At 39.1% G+C, this 19,744-nt stretch overlaps 4 protein-coding genes across 16 annotated transcripts; 2 read left to right on the top strand and 2 right to left on the bottom strand.

Moving 5' to 3' along the window:
• Positions 1 to 130: 130 nt before the first annotated feature.
• LOC112287671 (N-terminal acetyltransferase B complex catalytic subunit NAA20) lies at positions 131 to 5,870 on the bottom strand. Of its 7 annotated transcripts, none has more exons than XR_012218333.2 (9): positions 5,748 to 5,870; positions 5,468 to 5,558; positions 4,964 to 5,096; positions 4,754 to 4,823; positions 4,508 to 4,568; positions 4,226 to 4,307; positions 3,928 to 3,987; positions 3,636 to 3,760; positions 131 to 3,397 (listed from the first exon to the last, which is right to left on the bottom strand). XR_012218333.2 is itself a non-coding variant. In XM_073536660.2 (8 exons), the coding sequence occupies exons 1-8, from the start codon at positions 5,823 to 5,825 to the stop codon at positions 3,724 to 3,726; spliced, it is 612 nt and encodes a 203-aa protein (XP_073392761.1). In that variant the 5' UTR covers positions 5,826 to 5,870; the 3' UTR covers positions 131 to 3,723. The 7 variants fall into 7 exon arrangements, 5 of the variants coding, with proteins under 5 accessions (XP_073392761.1, XP_073392763.1, XP_073392762.1 ...); XR_016505027.1 differs by having other exon boundaries at positions 3,340 to 3,397; positions 3,636 to 3,756; XM_073536660.2 differs by having other exon boundaries at positions 131 to 3,760.
• A 144-nt stretch (positions 5,871 to 6,014) lies between these two features.
• Positions 6,015 to 9,808, top strand: LOC112287669 (uncharacterized). Of its 5 annotated transcripts, none has more exons than XM_024530928.3 (8): positions 6,015 to 6,358; positions 6,561 to 6,867; positions 7,155 to 7,448; positions 7,882 to 8,028; positions 8,171 to 8,590; positions 8,889 to 8,982; positions 9,089 to 9,157; positions 9,336 to 9,808. In XM_024530928.3, exons 2-8 carry the CDS (start codon positions 6,649 to 6,651, stop codon positions 9,443 to 9,445), a joined length of 1,353 nt encoding a protein of 450 aa, XP_024386696.1. In that variant the 5' UTR covers positions 6,015 to 6,358; positions 6,561 to 6,648; the 3' UTR covers positions 9,446 to 9,808. The 5 variants fall into 5 exon arrangements, 4 of the variants coding, with proteins under 4 accessions (XP_024386696.1, XP_024386695.1, XP_090109652.1 ...); XM_090253526.1 differs by having other exon boundaries at positions 6,017 to 6,358; positions 8,889 to 8,958; XM_024530927.3 differs by having other exon boundaries at positions 6,015 to 6,867.
• An 814-nt stretch (positions 9,809 to 10,622) lies between these two features.
• On the bottom strand, positions 10,623 to 11,717 carry LOC112287670 (uncharacterized). Its single transcript, XM_024530930.3, has one exon. The coding sequence runs from the start codon at positions 11,493 to 11,495 to the stop codon at positions 10,890 to 10,892; it is 606 nt and encodes a 201-aa protein (XP_024386698.1). The 5' UTR covers positions 11,496 to 11,717; the 3' UTR covers positions 10,623 to 10,889.
• Positions 11,718 to 15,956: 4,239 nt separating this feature from the next.
• Positions 15,957 to 19,570, top strand: LOC112287511 (uncharacterized). 3 transcript variants are annotated; one of them, XM_090253528.1, is made up of 9 exons: positions 15,957 to 16,357; positions 16,640 to 16,805; positions 17,197 to 17,276; positions 17,475 to 17,549; positions 17,865 to 17,990; positions 18,282 to 18,414; positions 18,566 to 18,648; positions 18,774 to 18,859; positions 19,141 to 19,570. In XM_090253528.1, exons 2-9 carry the CDS (start codon positions 16,668 to 16,670, stop codon positions 19,302 to 19,304), a joined length of 885 nt encoding a protein of 294 aa, XP_090109654.1. In that variant the 5' UTR covers positions 15,957 to 16,357; positions 16,640 to 16,667; the 3' UTR covers positions 19,305 to 19,570. The 3 variants fall into 3 exon arrangements, with proteins under 3 accessions (XP_090109654.1, XP_073392653.1, XP_090109653.1); XM_073536552.2 differs by having other exon boundaries at positions 15,957 to 16,391; XM_090253527.1 differs by having other exon boundaries at positions 15,958 to 16,391; positions 16,610 to 16,805.
• Positions 19,571 to 19,744: the final 174 nt, after the last annotated feature.

Here is a 19,744-nt window from a genome sequence, read left to right as displayed (position 1 = left end):
TTTTCACAATCAATCTCATGTCGTCAATCAGATGTACCAGAATCAACTGTCAACTAAATTGAGAAGCTATACCATCGGCTCTTCCTGTTAGCAAAGAGCTTCAACTCTTCTCGCGAAAGAACAGTGGACCATCAGGAAAAGTTGTTTGGAACACCTCATCGTTACAACGAATGGCAAATCCCCATTCTGAAAGCCAAAGAACATTAAATGAACACGAATGTTCCCAATGAGACCAGCACAATTCTATCCTTGATTCCTTTAATTCTACTGGGGTATCTCACGCAAAATGCCGAAATCCTGAGAGATAAATGCCGCCTCTAAAATTGTTCCCTGAAAATGTGAACTAGTTACAGTGTGAGTTCTCTCAGAGTGTGCGAGTTCACATCGGTTTTTCAGTAAGCGAGGTTGATCCTCTTTCTCTACCTCTGTCACTCAACCAGTCCTCTAGACTAAAACCCTATTGCACCGACACATCTAATTAACCAAGTAATGTGTGCCAGCGATAAAATAACGCGACCTGTGTTCGCGATTACATGAGCTCCAAGGATCAGTGCCCGTAATTTTCAAGCAACGTTTGTTTATTCCACAAAGAAATCCTGATGATTTTTGGGGAAAGTCGGAGCAACATAGCCTTGAGCTTATACCTGCAGCCTCCCAATTCGGCAACATTATCACAACGTGTATACACCTAATGGTTCTCAAATTCATATGAAACATCTATTTGTTTCACATTTACCTATTATTTAGGGATAAGGTATCTAATCATTTGATTATAACATACTCAATTATGCATCAGTCGAGACTCAATGCCGTCAGTGTCAACGAGCCAAACCTTATTTAGTCAGAATGGACAAGCAGACAACTTCAAAATGGTGTGGCTGCTACCGACTGATATGGAATAAAATCGATCATCACGCGCACATGGGGGGGGGGTGCTCATAAATAAGTGAATGCGCTTGCATGGCATCCACCGCGAGCAACTAGATGCCATTCAGAGGTTCCTCCTTCAGCTGAACAACTCAAGCATGCATTCTTCTGAGCAGTGCGTGCAACCTATCTGACATTACCAACATTTTTGGAGCTCGTTCCCCGAAACTCTTGGAAGCAGCCTACTATATATGTTTACTTTTTATATCGCTTTCACTTAGCTGACGAAGTATATTAAGACATGACCATCCGGCATACTTCTGAATGCACAAACAACTCCCTCTATTCGCCACCACATTACCAGGCCGTGCCAGCGTCTCTCAAACCAAATACATCACTCAACACAGGGAGCTACTGCACTTAGGACGAGACTTACCTCTCATAACGGAACAACTGCATTGCAACTCTCTCGCCCTACGTGTCCCGGCCTAAGGTTTCTAAGCTCACAGACGGCCTGTACCAGACCACCTGCTTTGGTTAACAACGCAAAAAGGGACGTAAACTAGCAGCATGCTGGCAACCTCTTCGCAAATCCAAATCGTCCATACTTTAAGTAGACCTGAGCTCCGCGTCTTGCAGCAATCACCTTCCACTTTGTGATCCTTCTCCTCCTCCGCCTCCTCTAGCTACCTCAACCTTCTGTGAACCAAAGCAAACTACAGCAAGAGCCTTATAACCAACTGCTAAAACAAAGCTCCTTCTCCACGAAATACTAACTGTCAATGCGGTACAAGAACTCATAGACTTGTGAAGCCGACGCGAGAAGCTAGCGAGATCATCAGAGGAGGGAGCAAGTAGGACTAAGGTCAAGATGAAGCAGGAAGAGCTCGGAGAGGACGCACGCACGCATGCGAAGGTCGGGATGGCGGGCAGAAGCAAGAGTTTAATTTACAATGGCGAGGTGGTAATGGCGCGCCCACGTCGGTATCACGCCCAGGGCGGGGTAGTAGGCAGGGAAGGAGCGGTCATACCCGTCCCTTTCAGTGAGACGGGCGTGGGAGTGGGCCTTGGTGAGTGCCCATCATTAGTCCAACCGAAGACCGTGCTAGTCATCATGAGACCGTGGCAGTAATACCGTGGTCTGTTGAGAATGTCTGGCACGGTCTGTGTTGAGGTGAACCGACTTGTGTGTGCATTGCGCAGCTGGCTAGGCGGTTATCAATCTATTCTTTGCAAAAGCTCAAAGGTCATTTCGAATAGAACACCTTTCTGTTGAATTCTTTGTTGTCTGTTGTGCATATGTTTGAATCTATTTTTTCCAACAATGTCATTTTATTTTATTGGAAAATCTATTATGGTTGCTTTTTTACATTTATTTTTTCTTTCTTTATTTATTTATTTATCACCTATAACAACTTAACAAGTATGTAGCTCAACCCAGAGCAAGACACTGTCACACACGGGTTGGCCAGCTATCCCTTCCATGCAGCTGAATCCAGACCCCATGAGCACTTGATTTGATTCCCCTCTTGCTTTGAGTGAGTGAGTGCAAGTGTGTGTGTGTGGACATGGACGACGTGGCAGTGGATTCGCCATGACGGACTCACCCCTCCACCTGGATGTCTAGGTGGCCCAATCATGCTGACGTGGTATTTTCCCACCCCCTGAGAGTAGATCCTGTAGAGTGTAGCACAACAATTGGGGTCCGCCACACCTAATGTGTAGTTGCCTGGGGTGTTGAGAACACTCAGGGAATTGTTGTTCGCCTGTCATTTACTTCATTTCAAAGCTGGTGATTAGATGCCAGCTCAGCCTATTTTGTAATTGGTTGCTTCCAATGACCACCGTTTTTTTACAAGTCTTCCAAGTGTATGAAAAACACAAATGAAAAAAATGTTGTAGTGTCCTCTGAGAGTGCCGTGAGTAGCTGTTTCAAAAACAGATTTTGCAAGACATGTATTTGTTTGCAATATATTTCATCCAGATGTTAATTAGTGAAGTGAAAGTAATAGTGATTCGTTGTCTTCTAGGAATCTTATACAAAGTGACATGATTATGCACAGATAGAAATGAAAGACAAAATGATGCGTGTTTGAGCCATCATGGTTATATTGGCTTTGGTTGGTTGGTCCGTGGAGCTCTTATGTTTTGTATTTGCTTTTTGGACGTACTTAAAGCACATGCCTTACAATTTTTGAAGATTTGATCCAACTTCTGAAACCAAAATTTTCATTGCATTCTCGTTGAATCTCTCTTAAGCTGATGCAATCAACTACTTGATTGCAAATTCGAAAGGAATGAGGTAAATTATGAAGAAAATTTTAGTTTTTTAGTTTTCGAAAATTGAAAGAAACCTAAATCGTAATTCATTATTTTTCAACCAATACGTGTCACTTCGTTTGTTTTGGATCTGTTTCCAATAGATAAATAACTTTGAAAGAAATTCATAGTATGCCTTACAATCCATCCATCCTGGGGAAAGGAGGCAAGGGCAACCAGCAGGATGGTTGCCACTTCAGGGATACTGTGTCTGCACCACAAGTAGAGATCAAAGCAATCTTTCATTCAGGCACGAACGGCACGTAGTTTTATCCAACAAATTTTCATAATGAAGACCACTCTTTAAGGCGAAGTTGGGTTCTTTGCATGTTCTCAGCGTCCTACTTGTAACGGATGTTCATTTCGAAGTGACAACCAGCTGCAGAACAAACTAGAGTGTGCAGATGATTCTGCATGGGTGTATACAATAGGCGGGTAAGTATCTTAGCTCAATTAATGTGTCAGACCATTGAAGCAGAAACTTTCACAAGTAAAACACCATGGCTAGCCTTCTTTTTCAAAAAGCTATGCCCATGTTCATTTTCGCAGCAAATAAGCTGGAACAAGAATCTTCCTGTAACAAATACTGCCTCAATGTGAAAGCACCAGGATTCGTATTTCAAGCAGAGTAGTATACGGCTCTATGAGAAATTTGAGACTTATTTTGTTCGCATAAAACGTCGGCGCATTAGTTTAAAAGGATTATTGATTTCCCACACTATGATAGGGCGAAACCAGTACCAGCCTTGGATATATTGCAACTGCTGGATAATGGGCTCCAACCACCAATTGCAACAGCCACTGCAGTTGTCTTACAAGTTAAGCAATTTTCTTGAAATATCAAGAATTTGGACAGCAAATGCATGCAAGCGATAAAGGTACAAAATGCATCAAATTTGAACGGCAGGTCAAACAAATGAAGGATGTAATCAGGAAGCATCCCTAATTGTTGAACTCTTGAGGAATTTCGCTACATATATGACAGATATTCGTAAAAATAAATCACTTGAACAATTGGTCTCCAAGAGGTCAGTCATACTCCAACTCTTCAGGCGTTATTTCTCGTTTCAAGGGAATGATCGATTTCTTATGCACATCCCGTTTCATGGCTTTTCGCATGTCTGCGGAGTAAATCAATTCAACCCCACACCATCAGCTACTGACAACATGCGTGAAAATTAAGGGAAATATTCTACTCTTACCACTTTCAATGAATTCCACCCTATCTAATTAAATGATAGTATTCACGTGAATGCAGATTTAAAACAAAAAGAAACACAAGTGTGCATCTCTGATGAGATCTAGTATTCGATGCACATACCAAGTCCGTCTTCTTCACCCGAATAATATCTAAGAACCCGTCGGTACACTGAATATCCAAGCTGTTAAGGACCACAGCAAGCAAACCAATTCAATAACCAGGGATTACAAAGTAAAATAGTATGAAGCGGTACATAAAAGAATCACTTCTTTTGAAACTATCTAATTTAGAATCAGTTCCTGCATAGCTTCTGGTCCTCAATGCGAATTTGAATTTGGATGTCTTGGAAGTTAGGTTGCTAAATACCTTCTGGTACATCGTTATTGCAGGGATGTTCGATGCACGTACAAATAAATCCACAAAGTAGCCATTGTACCTGATCACATAAACAATTTCCCACGGCAGGGATGTTACAATAATGTTAAATGACGAGAGGTAAGGGTTAATTGAGAACAAAGAAGTTTTGATTGCTGCGTCTGAGGTCAGATATAATCGTGGGACACAAGCAAAGCTCACGATTTCTCAGTGATGTCCTCTAGGATTTGCATCAGCTTCTTTGCAAGCTGCTGCCGTCGGTATTCAGGGGCCACGGTAACCGCTGTAACATGCCCATGCCAATTCTCGTTGTGCCCTTCCACCTTCCCTAAAACTGCCAGCCATCAACTAGTTACGAAGACGTCATGCAATCACACCTCACTCAAAAAAACCTAATTTCTTCAGCTAGGTGTATTTCATGGACGTACTTGACATACTCTGTAAAACCGACTCTCTTCGCTAACATCACTAAGCTCAATTTTCTTAAGGTGACTCCAACCTGCTTCTTTACACTATCTGTAGCGTGAAGCTAGAACATTGAACAGAAAGGAAGGCCAAAGTTAACAAGCATCATGAAGAGATTGTCAGGTTCGTATCCTCGACGAGATACCGCGCACTTCTGATGCCACAAAGGTCAGCATACAATTCAAACCTGAAAACTCTCTACAATGCAAACCTGCAATCGGCATCACGACCGAAACTTACTGTAACCCATAATTGATCCATTCGGTGCCTCCGCTACATGGCAATAATCTGGCCACCTTGCCATGTAAGTCTGGTAGAATGCCATGCTAAACTGCACATAAACGTCCGCACACAAACTAATCACCCCGCCATCCGCATTCTACATCCAATCACCTCTGATTCACACGAACCCTCTCGACTCACCGAAAATTTCCAACCACACTTAGAAAACTCAATTCAACAACCCCAAAAGAAAAAAAGAATAAAAAAAAAGAAAAAAAAAAAAACAGCAGCAACTTACAGTTTCAGTGAGATGGTCAATGTTCACGTTGGCGAACTTGAGTAGATCATCGCAACAGAATCGCCGAATGGTCGTCATGGTTCTCTCAACTGTAGTAGACAAAAACTCAAGCAAGGACAACGAATTCCGCAAATCTTGAAACCCTATAGTAGATGGGAGATTCAAACGAGGCGCAGAGGAGCGGGAACCTCAAGGGAACAAATGTTCCCATTGCTTCTCACGTATGGGAACATGAGAACTTCGTCTCCCTCCTCGGTTGGCTGGAAATGCGGCGAACTCAAATCGCATTCCAAGTATGGCATGTTCGCGAGGCTTGTAAGACTCTCAATCCGTTGATTGAGACTGAAGCTGAATGGCCCTCATCCGCGTCACCCTTCTCTTTCGCGTGAAGCTTAGGTCATTCGGAGAGCTTGTTCAGTCGGGTGTTGTCTTTTTTTCTTTCAGATATCTGGCTTGCGAGGCTCCACTTTCGGGTGTTGAAGTCGCAGAGTCAATCGCGAGATTATGCTGCTGAATCTGTGAGATTATTGATAAGATTTCGAGATTTTTGGGAGTGGCTTTGTCGGCGGCATTGATGTTTTCTGGAGCAAGACGTTGCGGAAGACGTTGAGGTCGGAGAAGAGGACGTGGAGTAGTATGTATGAAGTGAATGGTGTGAGTGTGTGGTTTAGAAGTGTTGGAGTTGAGAACTTAGAGTAGATTGTGTGGACGGGAGTTTGTTTTTCTGCGAAGGGTGCGAGTTGGTATTGATGTGGGGTGTCTCAATTTGAATCGGATTGTAGTTGCGGCTCACTGAGCGCATGTTGTGCTCAGTGTGGTTCTATGACGGAGGCTTGTTGCGTCGGAGTTCGTTGGGCGTGAAGCTTGGTGGAGAAGAGTTGGTGTGAGAGATTGGATAAGAATGAGGGGTTCCGGGGGTGCCTCGAGGCCTCAGAGGCAAGCAAGGGCTGGGGTGACTTACAAGGAGAGCGATGATGATGACGACGAATTCATTCCCAATGCCAAGTTATCCTCCGACGTTGTTGGCAGGAGGAGTCTCAGAAGTTGCGCACTCGAGGTTGAAGATTCAATGATCACTAAAGGGCGGAGGACTTTAGCCCTGAAAAGGCCAAGGATTATTGTGAGTCCAACTCGACCATAATTGCATCAACTATTCTTCGGATCCTGTTGTTCTTGTTGTAGTCTTTCTGACGGTCTTTTAGCGGAAACATGATTGAAGTTGTATTTTTGAAGTGTTGAATTTGAATTTTGATATTGTTATATCGTCAATTGTGTATAAAACTCTAAAGGTCTTTCTGACATCTGCCGTTAGGGTCCGCCCATTGATAGCGGCAGTGTAAATTAGGTTTCATTGGTGTTCTGGGAATGATCTCTTAGTGCGTTAACAGGTTTCTGTTGATCCATCAGGAACCTCCTGTGATCACGGAAAAGGAGAATATCAATGCAGATGAGATAGCTGAAGCTCCTCACGAGGCGGAGCCAGCGCTATCTCATGATTATCGACACCAGTTCCTCCAGGGCCTTGAATTCTGCCGGATTTCTGCGAATGTGCCTGGTTCACAGAGAGAAAACAGTGCATTTGATTATCTATTGGAAGCCGTCAGTGGGGCAAGTGGTGATGCCTATGAAGAGGGTGCTTCGACAGGTCAACAGTGCTTTGCGACGAAATCAAGCAATCAAGATGAAAGCAGAGCAAAGCAGGTAGTTTGTATTGTCTTAGAACGTGGTTTAAGCAAGATTTGTGAAAATTCTCTCTTCACATCTCCCTGTTGTTGTGGTTAACTGGTATTCAGAAGGAGCAGGAGATTGTTCATTCTATCTCTTCTTAGCAGTTCAGCATTCATGTACTCTGGCAATAGCAGTGAGCATGATATGCATGGCACCTCAGTATTAGAATCATTTTCGATCAGAGTGAACCATCGGGAGGGTTTTTGGTCATTGAAACGGGATTTGTAGTGTTTACACCTTCCGGACCGTGCTAGAAGTATAGCTGGCTGTATTACTCTGCAAGTGGACACTTTGTTAACATGGACAGTTAGCGCCGCCGTGAATTTTTATTTCTTACTTCATTATTTGATCATTTTGTTGATATTTGTTGACAAGACTGACAGGTTTGGAACATGTATTGCTGCAGGAGGTGACTACATCAACTACCTATGCTCCTGAACTTCTTGAAGCATATTCTGTTTTTGAGCGTACGTTGAATGCTGTAAAAGGAGTGATGGAAGAGGACACAAAAGCAACCGTCACATTGACGAGTCCGACACATTCTTCTCATGAGGTATGAATAATTTTAGGCATGTTGAGCAATTCCAGGAATGGAGCTTGTTTAATCATGCTGATACTCATTATTAGTCCATCTTCATTTAATAATTATATGCATCTCACTGTTGGTCATTTACTCATATTTTATTTCTTTACAGGGAGGTAGGCTAGCCAGTTCAAGTGCAGGCGAAGTTTTGAAGAATGTAGTCGAACTTGAGAGGAACAGGGAAGTTGAACAAGATGCTATATCTTCTGCAAATGAGAAGACAGGCCCTAAAAAGGGTTTGGAAGACAAGGAGGTTAACATGTCTTCTGCTAATGAGAAGACAAACAGGAAGAGGGTCAAGAGAGACAATCAGGACAATATTCTCTATTCAGACGAGAAGAAAGACACCAAGAAGATCGAGGACGACAAACAGTGTAATGTGTCTTCCGCAGAGGAGGAGGAAGATGGAGATTCTGAGGCTTCCTGGAATGAAAGTTCTGACGCTTCAGATTCTGATAAAAAGAACTCCGCAATAGGGAAGAATGATACTCTTCCTTCATTCGAGAAATCAAGTCCAAAACTAAAGACCTTTGTTAGTATCTCTGCAACTCACTGAACTTGATTGTCCACCATAGCTTTGCTGTATGCAGGTGTCTCTAGCTTAGAATTTACATGCTCAAAAGGATTTAAGGCCTTGTTGTGTTCACTGACTTAGTGTTTTTTGCTCCGATCTCCTCGAATGTTCAAAATAGTCACGTACTTGGGAAGAGGTATCTACACGAAAACAGAGGCCTGAAGTGTCAACTGGAGCAGTTTTCGTAGATGCGTCAATGTCTGGGAACATCATATTATCATGGTTTTAAATCCTTTTCGTCCCACGCTTACTGCAGGTAAAGAAGTCCAAAGTTTTCAAGAAAGATCTGAACTGTACAGACCCTGTTCCCTCGGTCGCAAAGTCAAGTAAAGCCCTTTACAATTTGAAGTGTAATTTCTGATCTTTCAATCATCTTTTAAGAATCTCAATGGTGTGTTATATTTCTTTTCTTTGACCATTTTATGCCAGTTATCAACTTCAACTGCCTTGGTACAGGTGCCCCACCGTTGATTCCTAAAAAGAGGCCTCCTATTTTTGCCGGCAATAAACCTTTTGTCTCTCCAGGTACCACTTTTACCTACCGTACTCCACAGTTCAATCTTTTCTTCTCTCCGCAGAGAGCTAAGAAATAGTATGTCTTATGCAATCTGTTGTGCAGAGAGCCAGAGGTTGTGGCTTGAATTTTGTCGTAAGCATTTTTAGATGATGAAGGTACTGATCATTGATTTTGTTTTCTGTATAGTTCCTGTACCTCTGAGTCTACCGTCACCAACTGTGGCTCATAGACGAGTTGTGGGGCTCTCTCGGCGTCACAGACCTCCACCATTGCACCCTTATCTGCTGGGAACATAGGCTCCAAAGCTGCCAATGTCGCAAATATTGAGGCAGGTTTTGTCTTCATTTTCTGCTTGACCACAGATAATTTAGGGATGGTGTTCAAGCCGTATACATGCGGGTAGGTAGAGTAATAGTGTGACCTATAGACAGTTGATCATGTACATGGGTTATACTCGATTGTCCTTCTGCCGTGCGTCGGATCCCTAACCGAACTACTAATGTTTTGCGGTTGGAGTGTTTAGGAAGTACATTGAGGATGGGTCATGAAGGCAACTTCTTCATGTGCCAATTTTTTGAAATGTGGAAAGGTCTTTAAGAGGACCAATCCTGTAAAATATGTAGCAATTTATGAGAACACTGCACCGGTTCGCTTGTCAATTCTGTTTGAGCACGGTCTATCCTGAATTTTACTTAATTTTCATCTGCTAAACCTTCCACGTTTACAAACTTCTAGTACCATTAAACTAATTTTATGTTTTTTAAAAGGTACTTCAAAACTTTCTTTTGGAACTTCGCCAATAAAACAAGATCTTTGTAGTATCCTTTGATGACACTACTTCGTCAATGTCGAAATTTGGAACTTGACACTGAACGGGCTAAAATCCGTATTTCTAGCCAGTACTGGAAATGTCGAATTCACCGGAACAGGCTGTCATTCATCTCCGGATTACGATATGAAGTCTTGCGAGGGAATGTGTCGGACTTCTTACGTGAAGTATCTCTTCAAAACAAATTTAGAAGGTGATATGGTTGTAGATCGAGTGGCTGCATACGTGGTAGAAAAACTATGCAGAACCTAAAATGTCACATTAATGCTTTATTCCAGAGCTTTTCCTTCACTTGAGAGCAATGATTTTGGTACTTAATGGCGATGATAAGATTAGCTCCGGGTAAATTGTTAATGTTAAGACCAGGTAGCATTAGGCTTAAGTGCTAACATTCAGTGATTTGTTCCACATTCATTGCGATTACGCAACAGCTTCTTAAGATAGTATACGTGCCATTGGTTGCACATCGTTACCAGAGCTAAATTCACTCCTGGTTCCTCATCAAGACATTACACTCTCGTTGAGACACCAAATTAATGGAACTTCGCGGTTTGTTCGACAACAATAGAAACAAATGGATTTATAAGGACAGAACCGCACCACACGTCTTGTACAACCACATGTCATAATGAAAGAGACGCCGATTTGAGACCGAATTTTGGAAACACTTTACAAATGTGAGTGATTAGAAACGGTTCACCCAAACCAAGAGAAGAAATTCCTCCACTGTATCCACGTACCAGAGCCTCTTTGGTGTGAATTTCTCCTACACTTTTTTACGGAAGGGCAGCCACGAACAGTCACCAATTCAAACCCAATGCACGCTGTCTTCCTTCGAAAGACTAATGTACAAAGAAAACTACAAATCGGCCGTAAAATTGAGCTTCGTAACCGTTTCCCAAATCCATGACCTACTCATGGTGAGGCACTCCATGGATGTTCTTCACCAGGATGGAGAATGTTAAGAAGGAAGCGAACAACACCCAAGCGAAGTAGATCTTCATCAGGTTGGCAGCGACGTGGTTGACGGGCTGGAAAGCACCGATGCATGTGAAGACGCCGGCGGCGAGCGCCAGAATGTCGACGAATGCGAGAGTGATGTTGTGGAACCTGAAGAAGAGCACCGACCACATGAGGTTCAATCCCAGCTGCACGAAGTAGGCGCCGAGAGGGAAGGCATTTCGCTGGAATCCGCCGTCGGCCCACACTAGCCACGAGGCCAGGCCCATGAGGGGGTAGATGAAGGTCCAGATCAAGCCAAAGATGGGACCAGGGGGAGTCCACGCCGGCTTGTTCAAATCCTTGTACCACTGGTCGGGGCCAGTAATCGAGGACACCACCAGTCCTGCCACAAGCGGGATTGCGCAGCTCACTATCAACGATGGCATTCCGGGCTTTTTCACAACCTCGGCGGATTTACGGTATGCCTTGGCGACATACTTCTGCTGTGTGGGGTCGACATCGTGCACAATATCGGCTGTGTCCCGTGACCTCTTCTGCAAACCCTCAGAATTCATTTCCGTTAGCTGCTTCGAACCTACAAGTGCTTGACAAACGAACCCAACAAGACAAAGACTGTGCAAACACTCTAAAAACCTTGTACCCTGAACTAGTAAAAACGAACACAACCACTCCACTTAGCGAAGCTGATCAGTGGGCTATGAAGGACAAGACGTTCTAAGAAGTTCTTGTGGAAAGCAACGTTCTGATAATCAACATGCAACTCTATATTACCCAGAAACGGATACAGCAAGCAAATATATAAACTGAGCCTACCATCCAAGTGGCAACCAGGAGGCTCGAGCCAAGTCTTGCCACGCGTCACTGATATCAAAACGTGTCAAAACATGGAGCGAAAGAGGGACGTGTTGGCATGAGACGCAAGGACCCATTTTGGGTAAGGATGGAGGCCAATGCCATGACTCAGATTCCGACCCCGTTGCTGACAACACCCACATGTTTGCAATTTTGCAGGATTCACTGATCATGAGGGTCGTCTGCCACGTACCTCCTGTTCATCGACCTGTTCACCATTCACCTTTCGCATTTAACGCCGTTGTAGCTGACTTCTGCGAGAACGAAGTTTGACTTGTGGTGCGAGCGTAGAGTCTTGCTCATGGTGATTTCTACAAATCTGGGTGATCACTGGGAGACGAAGCTTTTTTTATTTTTATTTTTATGCTAGCTGAATCAGGCTTCGAAGTTAGCGTGAGCAGCCTCCAAGCGTTTTGCAAGAGAGAAGTGTACCTTTGCACAGCCTTGGTTGATTCTGTCACTCGACTTTTGGTTGCCAGCCGTGTCCTCTCTCGGCTCGTGGTCTTATCTAATGGAATCTCAGTTCTGTGAATACGATGGTTTGCTTCTCTGCTCAGCAACATGCCCCCCGTCTACGGAGCAAGGCAAGCGCATCTGGCGTAAGCAGAGCAAGCTTTCGTGCGAGTGAAAGAGGTGGAGTTTCGGATACCTTTCCGTCGTCGTTGCGAAGCAGGTATGATGGTCTTGTCGGTCACTTTGTTGGACGAACTATTTCTTCCTTGGCGAACAATGGAAACAAATATCGAATTGTAGGAGTTGCGATTCTTCACAGTGTTACGACTGTCAAAACAACTTCAGTAGCATTTAAGGTTGCCAGGATGAGGAGAAAACACATTCCGGTTGACCAGGTCGCAAGATATGAATCTACACCTGAGGGTTTGCGCGGCTGATTCTGAGATAAATGCGACGTTGAGGCGGAACTTGGATGTACCAGTTTTGATAATCACCTCAACCATCACAAAATGTCGCAGAAGCACCTCGATCGAACAATTCTCTTGTCATCGCGGTTGTTGAGTATGTGTAATTAGGCTCTCTTCAGAAGAGTACAAACAGAGCCAAACCCAAATTTTTGCAACCACTAATATGCTCATTTCCAACTCAATCTATCGTTTTATCCTTCAGAACCAGAAAGGCAATCTTTTCTGCGAAAAAAATTTGATGGTCTTTGGATTGAGGGCAAGTGACGAGACTGCTAATTAAGCCCATGTTGTACCAGAGAATACGCATATTATCTGTTCTGAAGCAGGACGAGGTCCGAGAGCGCAATCATGAACAATAACCAATACAAAAGACAACAGGAATTCACAAATGATGTAAAGTTCTAATTGAATGTAGGGGAACACAATCGTATATTGCACAGTCGCTGAGCTACATGAAAAAATGGGCAGACAGCCAAGGGCTGAAATTATATAGCCGTTGGTAAAAATATAAAGATCGATTGCATTGACATTAAAATTCCTGACATATTAGGCTCGACTCTACAGATGAGCGGATGATATATCGAATGCGTCGTCATTGCTGCAAAAAAGTTGATTGCAGATATTGGAGAGCCTCTCCGAAAGCCTCTTTCATCACAGTGGAATTCAGTACTCCTCCAAGAAGACTGTACAAAATGGCGGCCATGGTTGCGTAAAACAAGATCCTAATCGCCATTCTAGTGAAGAAAACTAAAACGCGAGCCGGCAAAAGGATTAGGTAAATAGGCCAGGAAATCACTAACAGGACAATGCGGACGAGTAATCGGAGTGCTGAAAACACATATGACACCGCCAGCCGTAAGAATTGGAGAGACAATACAGCAACGACGATCAGAAGTATATACGGCCAAGCTGCTGCGAGAAATTGAGAATTAAGAAAGTCTGTTGGCATCGATTCCTTCGCCATGGTTCTCCGATTGAGGCGCGCACACAGCAATCTCCTCGGTTCCACACACTCTACTACTTCTGAAACCGAATCCTGCAATCTTCAAAGAGTATCGGATGTTAATCGCCTCAAGATCACCCTTCGTTTCAGATATCCTCAGAGCGAAAACATCAATGCTGGCAATTGTCGTCTCGAGTTTCCTCCTCTCCCGTCACCCGAACTATCAGTCTTCCATCGGCTTCAACAGCCGCATCATTGATCGCAAGGAAACACTCTCACTGTTCACAGCACCGTCAAGTTTGTGACAAGAAAACACCCGGCTAATAAAGGACATCGAATTAGGGCATTGTAAGAAAAAAAACACTGTCGCCAACTTAACACCAATAACAACTTCTACCATCGCAAATGCATCGCACTTGTTAAAATTTTGCAATGATCTAAAATTAATCTTCTGCCGCTGCACACAACGATCAGAAATCGTAACGTGGAATTTCTCCCAGTGCATGTCCAAAGAAAATTCTAGAAAAGTCAAGAGCTTCCCAGTTTTACGGATCCCTTAACGTCATCGAACGATTCAGATTCACAAGACGTCGACGCTTCCCTCAAGTAAACAAGACGTGCCATATAACATCTCACGTCTAGATCCTCATGGTGATGTAAAACATCACGTCCTTCATCGCACCGAATCCGTGTGTTATCCCTCGAAAGTGGCAGTTGGAGCTGAAAGAATTCCGAACGTTATGCCACATTTCTCTCACAACTGCAACGCTGTGACCTCACAAACCAGCCTCGCCATCTGGGTACATGCCCATCTGTAACAATGCCCAAAAGAAAGCAAAAGCGAGGGGATGGCGAAGCAAGCAAGGATAGCAATAGCAATAGAAAAACTATATATATATATATATATAACAAAGCAATAGAAGAACATATATATATATATATATATATATATATATGAATGAGTGTGTGTGTTAGGGTAAGTGAAGGAAGGGGGGGGGGGTCTGCTCTCTCGATCAATGCTTAAGGTACACAGCCAAACAGCCTACAAACAAACAAACAAACACCACAGAAAACATAAATTGCTTCTTTTTCTTCATCAGCAGCAGCTATTCCGTCTATTGTTTTCTCTCCGTTTCTAATGTCGTCCTCGAATAAACAAAAAAAACAAAAGCTTCAGCGCAGAATGCAAAAGGAGGATGATGGTAATAAAGAAGAATCAGCTAAATTGACTAAACGGGCTTCAAAATGTACAGAAATATATACATTTTAACTGTTGCAAGCAGAGATTGTAGCACCAATGAATCTTGTCTATGTAGTAGGAGAAATGTTGCACAATATTTAATATTATTTTGTTTATATATATATAGTCATGTATGAAATTTTCATGAAAAAGATTGTCCTGAGCTTTTTTAATTGATTTACAATAATTGAATTTTCAAGTTTTTCTTCATGCATTATTATTATTATTATTTTAAGGGTTTAGGGCTTAGGGTTTTGGGATATTTACATACTTATTTACATATTATATATATTTATATACACACCCCCCCATACATAACTCTTGTGTGCATATTTTCAAATCAACTGTTTTATATCCACGTAATAGTGCTATAATATCTTCTTAAATGCAAAATTGCATCCACCATCACTTCATTGCATTCTATTCATTCTTATTTCCACTGCTTTATTGTCATTATAGAACTACTTTACCATGTGATCTAGTTTTTTACTGGTAAAAATTAACTGTACATGAATATGTGCATTAAAAAAATAAAATAAAAAAATAAAAAATGATTACAGGATAATATCTCACAAACATAAATAAAAATGCACAACATTCTATCATCTAAAACAATAAATAATGTGAAATATTTGTGTCTGAATTTTTTAGTATGTCTATTTTTTTATTTAGACACATATACTAGAGGGAAAAAAACACACACAACTACAAAAAAGTTGTAACATTTTAATTAAGCAAGTCAAACGTAAATTACTCTTATCAAAACGTTATCAAAAAAGAAGAAATTAAATTAAAATATTCATAATGAAACTATTAACACTAATTTAGTGCTATTAGCATTTACAATTCTTATTTCTTTCAACAACTAAAATAGTTAATATTTGAAGAGGTGCATCGTAAAAAAATAAAAAAAAATATATATATATATATATATATATATATGAAAAGACAACATACATAGAAAAACAACATATATATTTTTTTACATTGTAAAAGAGCATGTATATTTTGGTGATTTTGGAACAAGTTTTAGTGATTTTGAAACAATTTTTGGTGTTTTCATTGGACATCAATTCTATTTTACAATAGTAGAAACCTGTGTTATTGGGCATTGCAATGTGTATCACATGCATCCATTCTCTTGTTCATTTACACTTTTTTGTTCCTATATTCCCATGTTCTATGGTTCCTTATTTCCTAGTGTCTTAATCCCCATGTTCTTTGGTGACCATGTTTCTTGATTCCATGTTTACTTATTTTTATATTCTTTGGTTCTTATATTTCTCAAATTTCTTGTGTTCCCTTCTTTACAACCAATCAAAAGGCTTCTTTGCTTCCTTATATTATACCCAAGTTGTCATATATGTATATATATATATATATATATATATACTTATAAAAAAAAAATTGTGTTTGTATATTTGTCCACAAAAGTTATTGATTAAATGAGGTTATTAAATGGTATTGATTGAATACCAGTTATTGATTGAATGAGGTTAATAATATTCATTTGATTCAAATTTTAATATTAAAAATCACTTTGAGTTCAATCATTATTCTTTTGTTTTAAAAACTATATTTTTAAATCGCCATTTTTGAAAATAATAATAAAAAGGACGAAAACTGTTGTGATAAAAATCAGAGTACATTATGAGGTCAAGTTTAATTGAAAATTTACTCGGTTTGTTTTTTAATATTTGATAAATATTACAGATTAAAAAAACCTAACACGTGGCTCAGCAGTGTTTTTAATTCAAAATGAAATCATAAAATGGCCGCAATAATGTCCAAAGTTTGGCTCCAAGAGCAATGTAAAAAGTATAAACAGTATCATAGTCCACATTTAAATGATAAACTTTATTTGCAAAATCAAGGATTCTCGGCAATTGAGAATTTGGAAGAATATACTGTAAGATCGTTTTCATGGATTTTAAAAACTCAGTATGATTACAGACAGTTTTAACAAATTTAAGAATCAAAAATTATAAATATAAGAATTTTTTTGTTTCATGATATGAAAATACAAATCTATTTACGATGCTATGCATTTCTTTAATTGCATTGTTTGATATTTCTTCACAGTTATATTCAGCATAAGTTTATTTTTTATTTTTTATTTTTTTTTTGTTTGTTTTAGGGGGGGGGTACTTTATTTCCATTTCATGTATATTTAGTCTTGAAAACTAATAATCAAGAATGATATTTTATTAGAATCAATATAACTTTATTATGATAATCAACCCTATTTATCGGTATCAAAATATAATAATTATACACGATCATCATTGATTTGATTTCAGGAAGTGAAAATTGCATACCTTGAGTGTAACTGCATTGAAAGCCTCACAGGCTTGCAGCACATGACAAAGCTACGTACTTTGTATGTAAATAAATGTTCAACTATTTTTTCATTATATATATAAAATTAAACATTTTACAAACTTTTATATTGGAAAACGCACATCAGATTTTAACTTGGTATAATAGTGAATTTTTAAACTTTGTGTTACTTGAATTTATAAATTGATAAGATAAGTTGATTTTTGAACATTTTGCATACATTTCGATATATGAACAGAGTCGCTCATAAAAACAACATCAAAAAGATTGAGCATTTAAATGATTTAAAGATGCTTGATTCGATTGACCTCAGGTTTCAGTTTGAATTCGTTTTATTATATCAGTACTTGTTTTTGAATGCTTAAACTCACACATTAAAATCGAAAGATATTATGCTATATAAAATTATTACACTATACATATATATATATATATATATATATATATACATATTAAAAATTTTGATGTTAAAGAATATTAATTTAAATAAATATGTGTTCGTTTAAATTGATCTCAAAACACACATTAAATTTTTATTATTATGCCCTTCAATAAAAATATGAATACTTTGGATTGTTGATAATTTTGGATAATAATTATGATATACTGTGAAGATGTGAAATTGTAGTGACAATGCATTGGCCAAGCTAGAAAATTTATCATGCTGTCCAAAGTTAACATCTTTAAATGTTGCAAACAATCATCTCAAGACAAATGAATCAATACATCATCTCAAAGAATGCAATAACATTAGGTTGTTATAATCACAAATATATATATATATATATATATGTATATATATTAATGATATTTATGTGGCTCTAAAAAATAATAAAGATGAAAATAAAAATAAAAAATTATTGATATGTGAACACTTATCTTAATCGGTGTTCAAAACAGCTAATCACTATGTAATTTTTATAATAAAATAAATGTTATATATACACATACACATAATGATGATACATTATTAATATTATTATTATTATTATTATTACCATATGTTTAAGCCGTTTGTGGAACAAACTCAATATACGTAAACCAGGGTACTAGACTTGTCACACAACAAACTAGAGGATGGAGAATATGTATTAGAAGTATTAAAGACATTGCCTTTTCTATCTTGTTTGTATCTTTCTGGAAATCCATGTGTTAGAAGTATTTCAAACTATCGAAGGGTACAGTTTCAAAAACATTGTTCCACTTTACAAATGTTTTTTTAGCATAAACCTAGTTCCATTGCACTTTAAACATAAAAATAAAAATTATGCATTGTTTGCATTTGATATAGTACAAATATTAAATCATTTTATATTTGAATGTTCACAGACTTTAATCTCAATGCTACCAGGTTTAAAGCATTTAGACCATTCTCCAGTGTTCTGGACTGAACAAATCTATGCTAATGCTTGGTATGCTTACACATCCCTCATGTGCTAAAAGCTAATTACTGCATATATATATATATATATATATATATGCAGCTATGCTAGTGATACAAAAAATAAAAATGTAAACTATGCAATAACTGTGGTAGGGCAAATGGAGGAGATGAAGCTGTAGAATTAGCACGGGAAGAAGTTTCAAAAACCATAAAGGAAATGGAGAGAACCCAATTTGAAGGTATTATTATAATAAAAATAAATAAAACAGAAATGTATATACACTTTTCAACAGTTTGAAAACATTACTCAAATCTGATTAAAATAACGGTTGCATTTGTTATATGGTGTTATATTTCATTTTTTTGTGATTGATTACCTCTGGTAAAACAGAATGTTTCATATGCGTTGATGAAATGCATTTAATTCACACACCATGACTCCAGAAAAATAAATGGATTTCAATAAGAGAAATGTAAAATTCAATATGTGAAATTGATGTTTTGAATGTGAGGTCAAAAGGAATGAGAATGCTACAAGCTCAAGCTGTAAAAGAACGCCTGGTACCAATTGATGCTACTTTACTGCAATTTGATGAGAATGAGCTGATTGCATCATCTGTAACACCCAATACTACAACAAATTGTGAACAACCTTTAGGTTTGGAAAATAATGTTCACATTTGAAGCTCAAAACAATGGGCTTATGAATACCTGATTGTAATAATATATTAGATTGCCATTCAAAAATAGATCTAAATGCAATTTTCAGTTCCATATTTTACAAGTAATAAAATTTACATCTTAACTTTTGTTTCAACACTTCATTTCATACGGAAGACAATCCACTAGTTTATAGTTCACATAAAGTTCATATTATCAAGAGAGTCTTTAAGACACTAATAAAAATCCTTGTAACAAACATATTTGCAGCAATGCATTGTTTATTTGTATTTCTTTTTGTTTTATTTTGTTTTAATGCAAAATAGGGGGGAAATTAAAAAGGAAAAAAGAAAAAGGTGGATGCTGTACAAGTTTGATTTGATCCTTTTTGTTTGAATTTCTCATGTTTTGGATGCTTTGTTATTTAGGTGTAGTACCAAATAAAAATAAGTCTTTATTGAAAA

Source organism: Physcomitrium patens, chromosome 10 (assembly GCF_059467195.1).
Source record: "Physcomitrium patens ecotype Gransden chromosome 10, ASM5946719v1, whole genome shotgun sequence".
Lineage (NCBI taxonomy): Eukaryota > Viridiplantae > Streptophyta > Bryopsida > Funariales > Funariaceae > Physcomitrium > Physcomitrium patens.
Note: the sequence above shows the minus strand (reverse complement) of the source record. Positions and strands in the feature narration are given on the sequence as shown.